General features: G+C 41.5%; 2 protein-coding genes across 4 annotated transcripts in view; one reads left to right on the plus strand and one right to left on the minus strand.

The window, feature by feature from the left end:
- The window catches only part of VPS35 (VPS35 retromer complex component), a 29,086-nt gene extending 21,450 nt beyond the window's left edge, over positions 1-7,636 (minus strand). Inside the window, exon 1 of one of the 2 annotated variants that reach the window (XM_004014966.5) lies at positions 7,575-7,636. In XM_004014966.5, coding sequence (XP_004015015.2) covers positions 7,575-7,577 — 3 coding nt within the window. In that variant the 5' untranslated portion in view covers positions 7,578-7,636. Of the gene's footprint in view, positions 1-6,739 lie in introns of both variants that reach the window. The other variant, XM_042231575.1, reaches the window with a different exon arrangement.
- Positions 7,637-8,118: 482 nt separating this feature from the next.
- ORC6 (origin recognition complex subunit 6) lies at positions 8,119-17,150 on the plus strand. Of its 2 annotated transcripts, none has more exons than XM_027977796.2 (7): positions 8,119-8,193; positions 9,392-9,537; positions 11,408-11,571; positions 11,789-11,878; positions 13,088-13,200; positions 14,258-14,326; positions 16,596-17,150. In XM_027977796.2, the coding sequence occupies exons 2-7, from the start codon at positions 9,490-9,492 to the stop codon at positions 16,721-16,723; spliced, it is 612 nt and encodes a 203-aa protein (XP_027833597.1). In that variant the 5' UTR covers positions 8,119-8,193; positions 9,392-9,489; the 3' UTR covers positions 16,724-17,150. The 2 variants fall into 2 exon arrangements, with proteins under 2 accessions (XP_027833597.1, XP_004015016.2); XM_004014967.4 differs by having other exon boundaries at positions 9,408-9,537.
- Positions 17,151-19,419: the final 2,269 nt, after the last annotated feature.

Consider the following 19,419-nt stretch of genomic DNA (forward strand, 5'->3'; position numbering starts at 1 on the left):
TGTTCAGTCTGAATAAGCAAGCTGGTTTTAGATGTTTTTAATAAAAAGCAACTAAAGAATCAACAGATGAATGGATAAACAAATTATGTTATATACATATAAGGAATATTACTCAATCATAGGGAGTGAAGTATTGATAGATGCTATGTGAACTACAAAAAGGTTATTTAAGTAAAAGAAATCAGACATGGAAGACCACACATTGTGTGACTCCACTGATATGAAATTAAGGCATAGCTCAGAGATGCTGCACGTTCAGGTCCAGACCACAGCAGAAAAGCAATACTGCAATAAACTGAGTCACATAAATTTTTCAGTTTCATATGTTTACACTGTAGTCTATTAAGTCTGCAACAGCATTATGTCTAAGTAAATAATATATACGCCTTAATTTAAAAATAACTTATTGCTAAAAACTGCTAACCATCATCTGAGCGTTCAGCAAATTTGTGCTGGTGCAGGGTCTCACTTTGATGTTGATGGCTGCTGAAAGTCATGGAGGCCTGTGGCAATTTCTTAAAATAAGACAATAATAAAGTCTGCCTCATGGACTGGCTTGCTCTTTCACGAATGATTTCTCTGTAGCATGTGATAGTCTGATACCATTTTACCCATGGTTCAGTTCAGTTCAGTCGTGTCCGACTCTTTGCGACCCCATGAATTGCAGCATGCCAGGCCTCCCTGTCCATCACCAATTCCGAGTTCACCCAAACTCACATCCATCGAGTCAGTGATGCCATCCAGCCATCTCATCCTCTGTTGTCCCCTTTTCCTCCTGCCCCCAATCCCTCCCAGCATCAGAGTCTTTTCCAATGAGTCAACTCTTCGCATGAGGTGGCCAAAGTACTGGAGTTTCAGCTTTAGCATCATTCCTTCCAAAGAGAGCTTCCCAAATTGGAGTCAGTTCTCTCAAACTCTGTGTGCTCAGTAGCTCAGTCATGTCCAACTCGTTGGACTGTAGCCTGTCGGGCTCCTCTGTCCATGAGATTTTCCAGGCAAGAATATTGGAGTGGGTTGCCATTTCCTCCTCTAGGGAATCTTTCCAAACCAGGGATCAAACCTGCCTCTCTTGCATCTCCTACACTGGCAGGTGGATTCTTTACCACTGTGCCACCTGGGAAGCCCCTCAAACTGCCCTGCTGCATTCACTAAGTTTACGTAATATTCTGAATCCTGTGCTGCCATTTTCAACAGTCTTTACAACATCTTCACTGGGGTGGAGTTCAATTCAAGAAACCACTTTACTCATTCATACAAAGCAACTCTTCATCTGTTGAAGTTAGATCAGGAGATTTGGCAATTCACATCTTTAAACAGTCACATCTTTAGGCTCCACTTCTGATTCTAGTTCTCTTGTTACTTCCACCACATCTTCAGTTACTTCCTCCACTGAAGTCTTCAACCAACCAAGGTCATCCATGAGGACTGGAATCCACTTCTTCCAAACTCCTGTGTATATTGATTTTTTTGACCTCTTCCCTTGAATCACAAACGTTTTTAATAGCTTTCAGAATGGTGAATCCTTTCCAGAAGGCTTTCAATTTGCCTAGATCCATCAAAGGAATTATTATCTGCAGCAGCTACAGCCTTCTGAAGTCTTTTTATTTGGCTGCACTGGGTTTTAGTTGCGGCATGTGGGATCTTCAATCTCTGTAGCAGCATGCGGGATCTTTAGCTGTGGCAATGTGAACTTTTAGCTGTGGCATGTGAGATTTAGTTCCCTGACCAGGGATGGAACTGGGCCCCCTCACTGGGAATGCCGAGTCTTAGCCACTGGACCACCAGAGAAATCCCTGAGATGTATTTCTTAAATAATAAGACTTGAAATTCAAAATAACTCCTGATCTGTGGGCTACAGAATGGATGTTGTGTTAGCTAGCAGGAAAACAATATTCATCTCACTGTATGTCTCCATCAGAACTCTTGGGTGTTAGGTACGTAATCAGTGATTATTAATATTTTGAAAGCAATTCTTTCTTTTCTGAGCAACAGGTCTCAACAGTGAGCTTAAAACATTCACTAAACGATGTTGTAAACAGATGTGCTGTCATCCAGGCTTTGCTTTTCCATTTATGGGCACAGGCCCATACTTCATAAGGACCCTAGGATTTTAGGAATAGTAAATGAATACTGGCTTCAACTTAGTCATCAGCTGCACTGGCCCCTAACAAGTCAGCCTGTTCCTGAAGACAGACATTGACTTCTCTCTGGCTGTGAAAGTCCTACATGGTATCGTCTTCCAAAAGAAGGCTGTTTCGTCTACAAGGAAAATCCTTGCTTAGTGTAGCCACCGTTATTAATTATCTTATCCAGATCTGCTAGGTAACTTGTTACAGCATCTGCATCAGCATTTGCAGCTTCACCTTGCATTCTTATGGTATGAAGATGGCTTCTTTATATATACCTTAACCAACTTCTGCTAACTTCAAACTTTTCTTATGCAGCTTTCTTACCTCTCTTGGCCTTCACGGAACTGGAGAGGGCCTTGCTCTGAATTAGGCTTTGGCTAAAGAAAATGTGATGGCTGGTTTGATCATCTACCCAGACCACTAAAACTTTCTCCTTATCAACCGTAAGGCAGTTTCACCTTCCTTTCATTCATGTGTTCACTGGAGTAGCACTTTTAATTCCCTTCAGTAACTTTTCCTTTACATTTACAACTTGGCTAACTGTTTGGTACAAGAGGCTAAGCTTTTGACATGTCTTCCTCACTGAGTTTAATCATTTCTAGCTTTTGATTTCACTTGAACGCTTTCAACTCTTCCTTTCATTTGAACACTTAAGAGACTGCTGCTTCTGCTGCTAAGTCGCTTCAGTCGTGTCCGACTCTGTGCGACCCCATAGACGGCAGCCCACCAGGCTCCCCCGTCCCTGGAATTCTCCAGGCAAGAACACTGGAGTGGGTTGCCATTTCCTTCTCCAATGCATGAAAGTGAAAAGTGAAAGTGAAGTCGCTCAGTCATGTCCGACTCTTCGAGGCCCCATGGACTGCAGCCTACCAGGCTCCTCCGTCCATGGGATTTTCCAGACAAGAGTACTGGAGTGGGGTGCCATCGCCTTCTCCGACTTAAGAGACTACTGTAGGGCAATTAACTGGCTTAATTTCAAGATACTCTTGTACCTCGGGGAACTGGGAGGCTCAAGAAAAGGGAGAGTAATGGAGAAGAGCTGGTCAGGGGGCAGTGAGAATACACACACTTACGTAAGTTTGCAGACTTACGTAAGTACAGATTGTGTCACCTAAAACAATCACAACTGATCACCATAACAAACATGATAATGGAAAAGTATGAAATACTGTGAGAATTACCAAAATGTGACAGAAAAACACAAAGTGAGCAAATGCTGTTAGAAAAATGGCACCAGAAAGACTTGCTAGATGCAGGATTGCCACAAAGTTTCAATTCTGGGGGGAAAAAAAATCCAGTAAAGCAAAGCACAATAAAATGAGGTATATTTGCATCCAGAATAGGAAAATCATCCATAGAAACAGAAAGCAGACTGGTGGTTACCAGGAGGGAGAGTGGATGAGTAACTGCTTAATGAGTACAGGGTTTCCTTTTTGGGTGGTAAAAATGTTTTGAAACTGAGTTTCCCTAGGGCATACTTCTTCATAAGCATAAATAAATATCAAAGAAAAAGTTCAATATCTTTTATGCTGAACACTAACTCACACAACAAAACTAATGGTGTAAAATGCTGACAAGGAGCATGTGCATTTAAGGGTTCTGACTTAATGAAATTCACTGTTCATCATGGGCTAGTTCTCTGAGACCAAGCAACAGTTTGGGTTTTTTGGCTCCTTATCTCTGGATGCAATAGATTTAACAATTATTACAATCAACGGATTTCACTAGGTTCAGAAAGCCAGCTTTGAGATAACCAGAAATTTTTATTGTGATAAAACATACACATTAGAAATGTGTATGTTATAAAATTTTTATTGTGGTAAAATATACACATTTTTATTGTGGTAAAAATTTGCCATTTTCATCATTTTTAAGAGTGCAGTTCGGCAGCATTAAGTACGTTCACACTGTTGTACAGCCACTGCCACCATCTATCTCCAGAGCTTTTTCACCTTTCCAAAAGGAAACTCTGTGAGCAATAAACAGTAACTTCCCATCCCCCCCCACTCCCGCCCTAGGCAACTACCACTTTCTTTGTCTAAGTGCTTGACTTCTCTAGGACCTCATATAAGGGGAATTGGCAAATGGGGGCGACTCTCTACTTGTGGTGCTTCTCTCTTATTGAAGACTACGGGTTCTAGGGCTCTCGGCTTAGCCGCCCAGGGACATGTGGAAGATGTGGCAATCTTCCCAGAGCAGGAATCGAACCTGTGTCCCCTGCATTGGCAGGCAAATTCTTAACCACATTCTTAACCACTAGATCACCAGGGAGATCCAAAATTTCCTTCTTTTTGAGGTTAAATAATATTCCATTGTGTGTATATACCATTTTATTTATCCATTCATCTGCTGGTGAATATTTGGGTATAAAGTACTACATTTTGGCTACTGTGTATAAATTATATGGCAAATAAAAGCGTGGTTATAAAAAGGCTGGGTTCATGCTCAGTCTCTAAATCATGTCCAGTTCTTTGCCACCCCATGGACTGTAGTCCCTCTGGCTCCTCTGTCCATGGGATTCTCCAGGCAAGAATACTGGAGTGGGTTGCCATTTCCTTCTCCAGGGGATCTTCCCAACCCAGGGAGCAAACCCAAACACAGGTTCTGCACTGTGTCTCCTGCATTAGCAGGTGGATTCTTTATCACTGAGCCATCTGGGAAGCCCTATAAACAGATTACAAACAATTCAAAAATATTTGTATAGAACTGACTAGACTCAGTAATCTGTAGGCCAATTAGCAAAATTTTTCTATTTTGTACCAACTGGGTTTAAAATTAATAGAAAAGCATGTATACAAAATGTAGAAAATAAAGAGATAAAGCTATAATAAAGAAATGTACTTTTACATGTTACTCGTAAGACAATGCAGCTGGCTATTCTAAAGGAACATCTAGATGCCCTTCCTGCCAAGTATGGGACTGAGCAAGTCAGTTTAACATGAACATGATTTCACTATACACAAATTAGGTAACCAATGACCCCTCACTCATAAAAGTCATTTACAAATGACTCTGTACATAGCAGTTATATATATCAGAGAAAAATGGAAACACTAGAGCCAAGATCAAATTAATATTTGTGATTAGGCCCCTTTTAGCCCACACATTCAAGCCAAATAGCCCTCACAACTCTACAGTTAAAAGGTGCAGAGAAAACAACGGTCACTATGAACATATCACTTATAAAACTAGTTCCCATTCAAACAATGTGCTTTCATTTCCTCTTGCAGCAAACAAGGATAATAGAAACACTTGTATCATTGTTATGAGTAATAAAGTGAAATGACACTGATAAAGCTTGAAAATTGCTTAGCACTTAGTAATAAGCAATCCACCTAAGTGTTCCCATCATTATTATATTCCCCATAGATACCAGCAATTATCTACAACCATCCTAGAGACTTGTCGATCTCTCCACTCATATAGATGTTTTCAACATAGATGTAATCAAACAATGCAATGTTAATCAACTACAAAATGAAAATAACACATCTCACAAAGATACAGAATTTCACTATGTTAATGAAAATACTATTTTTAAAATGACGGTAAGACACAAAATAGCAACTGAAGTAGGGAGAACTAAGCACGATGAAGGAATGGAACATCCAAAAATATATTTTAATACCGGCACCTCCAATTTCATTTACCAATAAATTTCCCCAGGAATCCTATGATGGCACACACCACAACCATTTACTTCCCCCAGCTTTATCTACTAGCAATACACGTTCATCTCCACCTAGAAAATTCCTACTCACAGTCCTCAGAATCTCAGTTCACATGTTACTTCCTGTAATCTTTCCCATACTCCCCAGAACCTTCTCTCCTTTCATGGTCCCACAGCACTGAACTGATGGACTGTCCTCAGTACTCAGACTGTACTACATTAAGTTCCATAAGCATGTCTTCTGCTAGACTCTTCAGTTCTTTGAAAGCATGGGCTATGTTTTCAGTGTCCAGCACAGTGCATGACATAAAAGACACACAAGATGCATGATAAATTGAACTGAACCCTAGATTTTAGAATTGGGAAGGGCCAAAAGGGGAACATTTGTTTTCAGATGCAAAAAGGAGACTCAAAGAAGAATGAGTGATTTGCCCAAGTCAGAGACAGTGGTTGTGACAAGACTACTACTCAAGTTTTCTTTCCCAGTAAAATTCGTGAGGACAATACAGGGTGTCTCCTTCACTGTTCCAAACTGGTTCCTCACGCACAGAACGGGGATATATAAGAGATCCTCAAGTAGGTGCTTTTTTATTACAAACACTATAAATGTCAATCCATAAATGCTGAGAAACAGACAAATGCTAGTTTAATTTTTGCACCATTCTTATATCAATTCCCAAATAAGAATTCAGAGAAATAAGCAGAATCACCTCGTACAGCATCACATTATATGAAAGCAATATATGTCAAACATTTTGCTTTTGGCATTAGTGCATTTAAAGTGCAGCCTGTTTCCAGGCTTACAGGTTTTCAGAAGCCTGTCTACACAAACTGAATAGTGAGATAACTAAAACTGACATACTGTACACCAACATGCAAAAATATTCTTTATACAGTACAGGCTATGTCAAACGCTAATAAAATGCAAGTGACAACTTGCCTTTGTGGAAACTAGACACAAGGATTCACATTTTGAGGAAGTTCAAGTTCACCAGCCAACAGCTACACCACGATTTGCTGCCAGCATGGAGAGGCGCTAAGGAGAATGCCTCCTTCCAGTAAGTAAAAGACCTGGATTTTATCAATGGGGAAGTCAGTAAAAGAGCCAGGGCGCCCAATGAACAAATATTAAAGGAAACAAGCAGTCTCTTTTTTGTCTCTCAGAATTAATGGAGATCAGATAGTATGAGTCCTTCCAGGAAATTCACCTAAGCCAGTCCCTAGAATTCTCTGACACATACTGCAATCTAAGAGGCCTATGAGGCTAAAAAAGGCCCGGGCACTATTAAGGACCCTCCAGAAGGTATTTCTTGCACAAGACAGGGACACGAAAGCACTACCAGGCACAAAGGTGGAACCGTCAGCAAGGGAGCAGCCTTTGGGCGGGTCCCAACGCAACCTCTGCGCCTCAGGCCCTCCGTACGCCCCCGTTCTAGCCAGACGCCCAGACCCAGCACTAGAGATCCCCTCAAGGCGGGGCAGTGGCGAACTCCACTCAGAGGGCTCGCAGGCCCTTACTGACTCTCAGAGCTAGGGAGCGAATACACCCCCTCAAAGAGCAACGGCCACGGCCAGGCGCCGCCGCGCCCCCGATCACGGATCGGCCCGCCTGCGGCCTTCCCCGGCCTGCCCCCCAACCCGTAGGCCAAGCCTGGCTGGTATTAGCCCCGACCCGGCTGCTGGGCCCCGACTCCGCCTGCATGGTTCCAAACGGTGGGAGCGAGCAGTGGCTAGGAAAAGGGTCAGCCCGGGGCCCGCCGCCCCTCAGCACTCACCATGGCGACTCCCCTAAGCCTGCAGCTTGAAGCACCCACCCCGCGCGGAGCCTCCCGCGGTCAGGTGACTCTGCGGCCCCTCCAAGCCCCGCCCCCTCTAGCTCCGCCTTCGGACCCATCAGACGGCTTCTCGATTGGTCCCCCAACTCCCGCGTATTTATTGGTCCCTGTCACTTCACGGTGGACTGACGGACCTAGGCGCCAGCCAATCTCTCCACGATGTGTGAGAGGGCGGGGGCAGTGCGGAGTACCGGGGAAGCTCTCGGCGGCAGGAAGGGGCAGCCGGAGAGAAAGGCAATACTAGAGTCTCTCCAGAAGGGAGGAGTGGAGTGAGTGGAGCCACCCCAGCACATTCACTTTTTGCCTTGACGTGTGTACTCGCAGCGCGCACGCGCAGAAGGATGGCCAGGATTGGTTTGCGGGGCAGTCGGAACTTCTAGTCCTAACCAATCCAGGTGCCGCGAGGGGGGGCGGCCCAGCCTTAATTGGCTAGCGCAGCATCAGTGCGCGGGTTTCGTCTGGTCTCAGCTGTGGGTGTCGTCCTAGTCCGCGCCATGGAGTCTGGTCTGATCAGGCGTTTAGCCCCGCGGCTGGGCATCGCCGAGCCGGAGGTGCTGAGGTGAGTCCGGCTGCGCACGCCCCAGTAGCCCTGCGCCCTCCTCAAATGGGGCCCCATGCTTTTCCCGCGCAAAGGCAGAATTTAGGCTCTACATCAAGAAAATCCTACCGGCAATAGGCTCTGTGAGCTGGCCGGAGGGGCGAGCGGCCCCTGGGACCAGCTAGCATTGTGAGATGCACGGTGGTGGGAAAGGGAGAGAGGCGGAGAACTTGGGTCGTTTCCCTGAAACTTACTGAGAGTGCGTTTACGGCAGAGGCAGACGGGATACAGAACCCAAGGAGGGCAGTGTCTGGTGGCCACGACATGCAGTAAACGAAATAGGATTGGTGTGCGGAGCCGTGGCCTGTGTCTGCTTTTAATTTAAACAAACAAACAAAAAAACTTTCCAGAAAGCCTCGGAGGGGTTGCTGTTTGCGCTGAGACTCGATTGATAGAAGCTGCCAGCCACGGGAAGATGTGGGAAGAGAGCCCAAGCTGGCACAGAAAACTGTACAAAAGCCCGGAGATGGCAAGGGCCTTTGCAAGATCCAGGGTTAGAAATAAAGTATTTCTAAATACTTTAAACTGTGGAGTGCAGGACTTAACTCTGGAGGGCAGGGCTAGGCCGGGTGCCTGGGCTGTGGATTAGTTGAGGGAAGGGAAGGAGCATTTCTTAAAAGACAGGAAGTATGGCCTTCTGCACTCTTAATCATTTAGAACAGTGGTTCTGAAAGTGTAGTCCCTGGACCAGCAGCATCAATATTTTCTTGTCACTTGGTAGAAATGCACATTCTTGGGCCCCATTCTAGGCCTACCGATCAGAAACTTGGGGCTTGTTTTCACACGCTACAAGGTGACTGTCATAGACATTAAGTTTGAGAACTACTGATTTAAAGGAAGGAGGAACCCTGGTTTCACCTGCCTGCCTCTGTCTGCCATAGTTCATGCTTGTTCCAGTAATGGAAGGCTGAAAGAAGGGTTGGCCTTTTTTGAAGGATTTCAAGAACTTAATTCTTCCTGAAAGGATTGGAGCACAGTGATGTTCGGAGTCAGGGGGTTTGTTCTGTCTTGTAGAACCCTGTCCTCTCTCAAAGGATGTGAGTTTCATTCCCAGCCCCAAAAAACATGCATAAGAGTTAGGGTCAGAATGAAGTCCACCTGGCTGAATTTATTGCTTACCAAAGTATTGGGCAAACTTCTGAAAAAGAAAGAGTTTTAGTGAATGTGTTGCTCAGGAAAGCGGAGGAGTACTTGCGACTGTCCCATGTGAAGTGTGCTGGCCTGTCTGCACGAACCACAGAAACCAGCAATGCAGTCATGTGCCTGGACCTTGCAGCTTCCTGCATGAAGTGCCCCTTGGACAGGGTAAGTAGGTCCCAGTGAATGTCTGAATACTCTGGTGTGACACTGAAGTTTAATCATATGTTTTCATCTCTGGTTGTACTAGCCCCTGTTAAACTCTGTTTTAGAATTTTCATCTAGAATATGTAGAATATGTTACTCTAGATGAAGTTTAGAACCATTGTGTCAAGTTGGAGAAACTTTTTTGCAATGATATCTTTACTCTTTACTACGTACTTTCCCTGAGCACTTCTTTCCTTATACAAAGGCATCTATCAAACTGCCACTAGCATCATCCTCCTAAATCACATACTTTAAAACCATTGTATTATTTTTCTTCCAATGTCACAGTGATTGAGAGCCAAGCTATGGCAAGACTCACATGTTGAGACCAGATCTCAGCACCACCAGTTACTAGTTCTGTGAGTCTCTTGTTTCCTCATCTATCAAGTGGGGTAAGAGGTATCCATTTGGAGAAGACTCTTGAGTCCCTTGGACTGCAAGGAGATCCAACCAGTCCATTCTGAAGGAGATCAGCCCTGGGATTTCTTTGGAAGGAATGATGCTAAAGCTGAAACTCCAATACTTTGGCCACCTCATGCGAAGAGCTGACTCATTGGAAAAGACTTTGATGCTGGGAGGGATTGAGGGCAGGAGGAGAAGGGGACGACAGAGGATGAGATGGCTGGATGCATCACTGACTCCATGGACGTGAATCTGAGTGAACTCCAGAAGTTGGTGATGGACAGGGAGGCCTGGCGTGCTGTGATTCATGGGGTCGCAAAGAGTCAGGCATGACTGAGCGACTGAACTGAACTGATTTCACTGGATAATTGTAAGGAAGAAACAATGTACTATATGTAGCACTCCTAACACAGTGCCTATCACACATATATGCTACGCTGATAAAATGGTGGCATTGTAAACACCATTGACTTCCAGTGGGTTGGCTCCCCATTACCATCAAACTCTCCAGCCTCTCTTGATCCCTGCTAACCTCAAGCTACAGTATTCACTTACTTAACAGGCCATGCACCTTAATGACTGACTTTGTAAATGCACTGCCTTTTTTTTTTAAACCTGGGATGCTCTTCTAGCAAGCTCCTGTTTGTCTTAAAATGACCTCACTTTGCTGGCACATTGTTTATTAAGCTTTTCTTCCCCAGGCAGAGTTGGTGTCCCTCAGTCGTTGTCCCTCCTGTTTCTCTCCCAGTCTCCGTCTCCTGTCCCTTTTGCACACACTCACCCTCCTCACGCCACTCCCACTACTTCGCTCCTTCGTTTTTCCAATGGATTACAAATTGGCACCTTTGTTAAAATAAGTAACCATATATATATCTTCTCTGTTTTTAAATTCATGGACTTCTCACGTGACACTAGTGGTAAAGAATCCACCTGCCAGTGCAGGACGCACAAGAGACACGGGTTCTCTCCCTGGGTTGGAAAGATTCCCTGGAGTAGAAAATGGTACCTTAGTCCAGTATTCTTGCCTGGAAAATTACATGGGCAGAGGAACCTGGCAGTCCATGGGCCTGGCTACAGTCCATGGGACCTCAAAGAGTCAGACACAACTGAGTGTGCACACATGCATGCGTGTGCACACACACACGCATTTTTTAGTTCACAGCTCGGCATTGGTAGTGTTATGTTGTATTTTAAATTATCTGCACACACATGTGACATGACTGCCTTTCTATAGGTATGAGCTATTGCAAGCAGTAGTTAACTTGTCTGACATGGTTACTGATTTTGAGTAAATGAAGCTAAACCTTTAGGTAGAGTGACTTGCCACAGAAATAATTAATCTTGAAAAGCTGACTTATTAAACAAGTGTTAAAGGTACTAATATGGAGCACTTAAGATTTTTATGATTCATTTCTTTTTCCTTTCAAAGGCTTACTTAATTAAACTTTCTGGCTTGAACAAGAAGATGTATCAGAGTTGTCTTAAATCGTTTGAGTGTTTATTGGGCCTGAACTCAAATATTGGAATAAGAGACTTAGCAGTACAGTTTAGCTGCACAGAAGCAGTGAACTTGGCTTCAGAGATACTGCAAAGGTATGAGGCATGTAATTAAAACTCAGTACTGATACATAAATTGAAAGTATCCAATGTCCTGGTAATTTTCAGTTTAAAAAACAATTAACATGCTGAAGTGACAGAATGTATTTCTTTTACATTTAAGTGACACATTTATGAGTTTGTATTTGTATTTTCAGTCCCTTTGAAACAATATTTTCTAACAAATAACTCTGCGAACACTGCTTTTACTCAGCTATGAGTCCAGTCTTCCACAAACACAGCAGGTGGATCTTGACTTATCCAGGCCGCTTTTCACCACTGCTGCCCTGCTTTCAGCTTGCAAGTAAGTGTTCCTTTTACCATTCAGGAAAGTCTATAATTTATAAATAAATTTCTCATTCCCAAAGAATACTTCTAATTTAGTTGATTTCAACTCAAAGCATATTTTCCTAAATAACAGTAGTGGCCAAGTGACCCGAGTCTCAGTTTATCCCACAACAGATCTGACAGCTAGGAATTAGTGTTGCCTGAAGGCTGCTTGCCAATATATAAGCTGGGTAATCTGATTTCGGAGTCTGCCTTTTTAAAATCATGAAATCTGTCATTAAAATAGCATTTAGTTGTGATTTTCCAGTCACATTTTTGAATTGTTGATTACAACTCTTTTTCAAGTAATTTATAAAACAGTTCAATAATAAATTCTTAATTTGAATCTTTGGGGTTATCTATATGTATACTGACTGAAATGTTACCCTAGAAATATTAGTAATTGCTGTCTTCATCTAAAGTTGTCTTGTTTTATCTTGCTAGAAAACTCCTCAGAAAACAAAATTAGTTGGCTGTTAGACAATAGGTTTTTTACTACCTAACCACTAATTTTGATGTGTTTGGCTCCATTAGCTACTATTAGTGATTAATTGGCCTTAATAGAAAATGCCCTTTAATTCAATACAACTATATGGAAGGAACATGGCTATTATAGAAAACAATATGGACAGATTTACTTTTGAAACCAAGTTTCACTGAGCAAAAAAAGATTCAAATAGGTCTGTTATCTGAAATAAGAAGCTCACTTTGTATTTTTCATTAGTGGTGGTTGTGAATTGTTATTAGGGAGGAAGTTTTTGGAGGTGAGAGTGGTTTATATTCCTGTAGTAGCATAAATATAAGCCTCTTGTGTTAAAGTGAATTAAATATTTTAACATGCTGTAATTGCCACTCAGCAAATCAGTTAATATCTGAGATTTACTAGAAAGAGTTCTATAAGGCATGAAGCGCTACAGTAGATGTCTTTCATGTGTCCTGTTTGGTACATAACAGATAACGTATATATTGTAATTCTCGCAGTACAATGAATAACTAAATAAATAGCTTTAAAAGGTAAGTTTACATGATTTTTAGCTAATGATATATGTGTGAAGTAAAGGGAAAATTAAACAGATGGGAGCTCTTCATAAAGCCTGAGTGGAAAGGAAATAAGTTGATAACTGGTTGGCCAAAAAAGATAACAGTACTGATCTTAAGAACAGCAATTTATCAAATTCTTTTGTAGGATTCTAAAGGTAAAGGTGGACAGAAATAAAATGGCAGCCACATCTGGAGTAAAAAAGGCCATATTTGATCGACTCTGTAAACAGTTAGAAAAGATTGGGCAGCAGATCGACAGTGAGTAATTCATTCCATGTTTCAGGAATGTGTCACTTGAAAATGTAAACCTGCTGGTAAAAGTTAAATATTTTCAAACCTGCAAACTAGCTCCTTTCTATTTACTATCAGTTCAGTTCAGCTGCTCAGTTGTGTCCAACTCTTTGTGACCCAATGAATCGCAGCACGCCAGGCCTCCCTGTCCATCAGCAACTCCCGGAGTTTAGTCAGACTCACGTCCATTGAGTCAGTGATGCCATCCAGCCATCTCATCCTCTGTCGTCCCCTTCTCCTCCTGCCCCCAATCCTTCCCAGCATCAGAGTCTTTTCCAATGAGTCAACTCTTTGCATGTGATGGCCAAAGTACTGGAGTTTCAGCTTTAGCATCATTCCTTCCAAAGAACACCCAGGGCTGATCTCCTTCAGAATGGACTGGTTGGATCTCCTTGCAGTCCAAGGGACTCTCAGGAGTCTTCTCCAACACCACAGTTCAAAAGCATCAATTCTTCGTCACTCAGCTTTCTTCATAGTCCAACTCTCACATCCATACATGACCACTGGAAAAACCATAGCCTTGACTAGCCGGACCTTTGTTGGCAAAGTAATGTCTCTGCTTTTCAATATACTATCTAGGTTGGTCATAACTTTTCTCCCAAGGAGTAAGTGTCAAACTTGCAGACTAGCTCCTTTCTGTTTACTATAGGTGAGATCAATTTTTAGTAAGAAAATTACTGTTTATTTTACTAGCAAAATTAGTTTGTTTTCAAATAAATAGCTTAATAGCTGTTTATTTAGCTTAATAACTAAAAACAACAATAAATGCTGTAATTCCGTAAATTCATGCCCAGAGAGTAGATTCTCCCTTTCGAAATCTGACAAGAAAAGCCAAAGAAAAGATAGCAAGATAATTCCCCTTCTCCTTATCCTAGTATTTGGCCATTTGCGATATCTAATTTTTATTTCTGATCCAAAATATACCCCAAAACTGAAATTAAAAATTGGAGAAAAATGAACTCAGATGAGATAGATATATATATATATATATATATATATTTTTTTTTTTTTCCCCCCCCCAAAGGAGAACCTGGAGATTCAGCTGCTCCACCCCGGAAGAAAAAGAAGACAGTGATTGAACCTTCAGCAAAGGGTGAGGCGTGTTAATACTAGACGAAAATCGAAGTTTGTACAACAGGATTAGTGTGCGATGGATTTAATGCAGTGAATAGCCCTTTGCTGCTGTAGCAGCTTGCCTTAACAAGAGTCAGATTCTACATTTGTAGCAAGATGGATGGACCTAGAAATTATCATACTAAACAAAATAAGTCAGACAAATACCAATGATATGTCCTTTATAGATGGAGTCTAAAATATGACACAAACGAATTTATTTATGAAACAGACAGACTTACAGACATAGAGAACAGACTTGTGGTTGCCAAGGGGAAAGGGGTGCAGGAGAGGGTTGGATTGGGAGTTTGTGACTATCAGATGCAAACTATATATAAAGGATGGATAAACAACAAGGTCCTAATGTATAGCAGGTATAGTAGGGAACTATATTCAGTGTCCTGTGATAAGCCATAATGGAAAAGTGTATATATATATACGTGTGTGTGTGTGTAACTGAATCACTTCGTTGTACACCAGAAACTATCACAACATTGTAAATCAACTACATTTAAAAACAGTCAGATTTTAGCTAAATCCTGTCAGTTAATCATTGATAATACCAGTTTTTCAAGCAGTAGTTTACACAAGTACTGTGTCATTAAGAATATATCTGATGGGCCAATAAACACATGAAAAGATGCTCAATATCACTAACTATTAGAAGAAAGAAAGTGTTAGTTGCTCAGTTGTGTCCAACTCTGTTTGACCCCCTGGACTGTAGCCCACCAGTCTCCTCTGTCCATGGGATTCTCCAGGTAAGAGTACTGAAGTGAGCGGCCATTTCCTCCTCCAGGGGATCTTCCCAACCCAGGGATGAAGCCGGGTCTCCCACATTGTAGGCAGATTCTTTACCATCTGAGCCACCAGGGAATCAAAACTTCAATGAGGTATCACCTCCTACTAGTCAGAATGGCCATCATCAAAAAATCTACAGATAATAAATGGTAGCGTGGGTGTGGAGAAAAGGGAATCCTACACTGTTGGTGGGGCTGTAAACTGATACAGCCGTTATGGAGAATAGTATGGTGATTCCTTAAAAAGCCATGAATAAATCTACCATATGACCCAGCAGCCCCACTATTGGGCATATGCTCCTCTGAGAAAACCATAATTGAATGAGGCACATGTACCCCAATGTTGATAGGAGCATTGTTTACAATAGCTAGGACATGGAAGCAACTTAGATGCCCATCGACAGATGAATAAAGATGTGGTGTGTGTGTATATATATATATACACACATATATACATGCAATGGAATATTACTCAGCCATGAAAAAGTACACATTTGAGTCACTTGTGAGGTGGATGAACCTAGAGCCTGTTATACAGAGTGAACTAAGTCAGAGAAAAACAAATATAGTATCAGGTCAGTCACTCAGTCATGTCTGACTCTTTGCAACCCCATGGACTGCAGCACACCAGGCTTCCCTGTCCATCACCAACTCCTGGCGCTTACTCAAACTCAAGTCCATCGAGTTGGTGATGTCATTTTAAAGCATATATATGGAATCTAGAAATATGATTGATGAGCCTTGCAGGGAAGGATTGGAGACACAGATGTAGAGGACATAGTCAGGGAGGGAGAGAGTAGGACGAGTGGAGAAAGTAACATCAACATATGTACACTATCAGATGTAAGATGGATAGCTGGAAAGAAGTTGCTGTGTAGCCCAGGAAGCTCAGTCTGGTGTTCTGTGATGACCTGGAGGGATGGGATGGGGGGAGAGGAGGGAGGCTAGGGAAGGGAGGGAATGTATGTACAATTATGACTGATTTGCATTGTTGTATGGCAGAAATCAACACAACACTGTAAAAAGTTTTTTCTTAATATTTAAATTTAAAAAAATAGAAGAAAAATAATATATCTGAAGACAAACTGTTTAGATTCAAATCCTGCTTTATCACCTACTGGCTCTGTGAACCTCAATTTCCTAATCTATAAAATATGATTAATGTTAGCACCTATTTCATAGAATTGTGGTGAAGACTGAGATAATACAATTAACGTGCTTGGTTCAAGGCTTGATAAATGTTAACTATCATCAAGAAGTCTTGAACTGCTTGGAGTATAAGGGAGAGTGAAAAACTGATGTGTTAACTTCTGTTTCCATTTTTCATTGTAGTATCTTATTCCCTGTTACCTTAATTAAGATAGACATTTTAAAGTAAATAAGCTCGCTTCTTTCTTACTCATTTATAACATAAGGAGTTTGAAACATTAAAAAAAACTTTTTCTCTCGTAGAAATAGAGAATGTAGTAGAGACCCTACATAAACCGCAGAAAGGTGAAGATCTGACACAAGATTATGAAGAATGGAAAAGGAACATTTTGGAAAATGCTGCCAGAGCACAGAAGGCTGCAACACAGTGATTTCAGCTTCCAGACTAACTTGTACTGCAAACCAGCAGTGCACCTGCCACCTCAAGGAAAATATGAGGACTTTGGAAATTTTTGTAAACTTTTAAAACAAAGATCCTATTCTTAACAGCAAAGAAGCCAGCCTTGGGGCTCAGCAGGATGGCTCTGATAATGGGCAGCAAATTCATTAGATCAACCACAGTGCCTGGTTGACTCAGCCTGGGCTCCCCACAGGTCTGCACTCTGCAAAATGTAATTGAAGCCATTTTGCTTTTTTGTTTTGTTTAAAGCAAAAGGTAGTCGTCTGCCCTATCCATAATATGAAATTCAGGCTGAATGGAGTCTAAAGATTTTACTTAAGTTTTTGTGTAAATCTCTTGGTTTGAATAAATCCATATATGGTACAATCTTAAGTTAATAAATATTATTTTTATATGCATTCAAAGTGTACGTGTTATCAGTCTGGGAGAATTCTTGTGATGCCAAAAGCTGTCTTCTCTAATGGGAAAAAAGACTCAGCCAGGTTGCTGAACTGAACCATACTGCTCCCCAGAGCACAAACTCTTGAATCAGGCTTTCTGGGTTTAAAACCCTGCTCAGCTCTTACGCCTGTGAAACCTTGAACAAGTTAATTAGCTTCTTAATCCTTCATCTGGTTATCCCTATAGCCCAGATAGTAAAGAATCTGCCTGCAATGCAGGTTCGATCCCTGGGTCAGGAAGATCCCCTGGAAAAGAAAATGGTAATCCACTCCAGTATTCTTGCCTGGAGAATCCCACGGACAGAGGAGCCTGGCAGGCTACAGTCCATGGGGTCACAAAGAGCTGGTCATGGCTAAGTGACTAACACACATCCTTCATCTATAAGTAGGAATAAAAGAGATGTCTACCTCATAGTATAATTGGAGGAGTATTTGAGCCAATACTTGTAAAGCATTTAGTGCAGCTCCTGGTAAAAGTATTTAGTAAGTATTAAAATATAGAAAGAAACACTTATAGAGGTCTCACATAATTATATATTAGCATCATATTAAAAAATTAAGAAACCAAGGTGTGACAACATGGATGGACCTCGAGAGTGTTAAACTAAGTGAAGTAAGTCAGAGAAAGAAAAATACCATATGCTCTCATATGTGGAATCTAAAAACAAACAGAAACAGACTTGGATACAGAGAACAAATCGGTGGTTGCCAGAGGGGAAGGAGGGTTGAGAGAATGAGTGAAATAGATGAGGGGGATTAAAAGGTACAAGCTATGTGTTATAAATAAGTCATGGGGATGCAATGTACAGCATAAGGAGTATGGTCAATAAGGTAATCACTGTGATGACAAATGGCAACTGACTAGGCTGGTGGTCATTTCATAATGTATAGAAATATCAAGTCACTATATTGTACACCTGAAACATATATATATGTATATATGTTGTAAATCAATTATACTTTAAAAAAGAGAGACCAAGATTTATTTTCTTTGCTATCTACATACTGAAAAATATAACCTTACTAAATACTACTCATTTTACAACTATGGCAAAGGACTGGGAAGATAAGTTGCCAGCAGTTCTAAGGCATCATGCCAGACATGATTTTAACTAAGATTAAGAACACATGATCTAAGTAAATATTTCCATGAAGAATGCAATAAAGTGATTGCATCTAAATTGTTTAAACCTATTTAGGATGGTATCAGTAATAATAGTTGTTGCTTTCTATTTCCTATAAATAAGGTATAATACCTGCTACATAGAACAGAAGTAGCTAAAAGAGTGATTTTTTTTTCCCCAGCCCCTTTTAATTCTAAACACTTAGCAAGCTGTTGGGGTTAAAGGTCATGATCAAATGATCCCAAAACGTATAATATCCCACAGCCCTGTGGTAGATGGGAATGAATGTGAGCTTTGGAACCACATGCAGTTATGTTTAAATTCTGACTTTGCCACTGATAGCCTAAGGAATTTCACAACCTTACTGAGCTTCAGTTTCTTTGTTTAAAAAATAGATATATTATCTACCTTGTGAGAATTGGAGGTAATGTTTGTAAAGTGTGTGATACTTAGAAGGCATTAACTAAATAGTACTTCTGTTATTACTTTGATCTAAAATGGGTGAGTCTTTTCCTCATTTATTTTAAGAAGGTATGTAATCTGGTTTTGGTGCCAAGATTTAGATTCTAGCTTTGCATCAAAATTAAAGCACACTCATTTTAAAGAAATAAATTGTGGTAAAATACAAATGTCGTTTCCTATCTTAACAATGCTGCAGTGCTTCCCTGGTGGCTCAGTGGTAAAGATCTGCCTGCCAATGCAGGTGATAAGGTTCGATCCCCAGGTGGGGAAGATCCCCTGGAGAAGGAAATGGCAACCCCTTCCAGTTTTCTTGCCTAGGAAATCCCATGGACAGAGGAGCATGTTGGGCTACAGTCCATGGGGTCACACAAGAGTCAGATGCAATTTAGTGACTAAACAAAAAGACAGTAGTGTTTAGCACATTCACACTATGTGATCTCCAGAACTCTTCACCCCAGAAAGCTGACTCGACTCTCGAAACCCATTAACAACTCCCATTCCTCCCTCCCTCAGCCTCAGACAACCACCATTCTACCTCTGAATTTGACTAATCCAGCTAGAATCTTCATCTAAGTGGAATTATACAGTATTTTTTTGTGTGTTTTTTTCACTTAGCATACTGTCCTTGAGGTTCATCCGTA

This window comes from Ovis aries, chromosome 14, assembly GCF_016772045.2.
Source record: "Ovis aries strain OAR_USU_Benz2616 breed Rambouillet chromosome 14, ARS-UI_Ramb_v3.0, whole genome shotgun sequence".
Classification (NCBI taxonomy): Eukaryota; Metazoa; Chordata; class Mammalia; order Artiodactyla; family Bovidae; genus Ovis; species Ovis aries.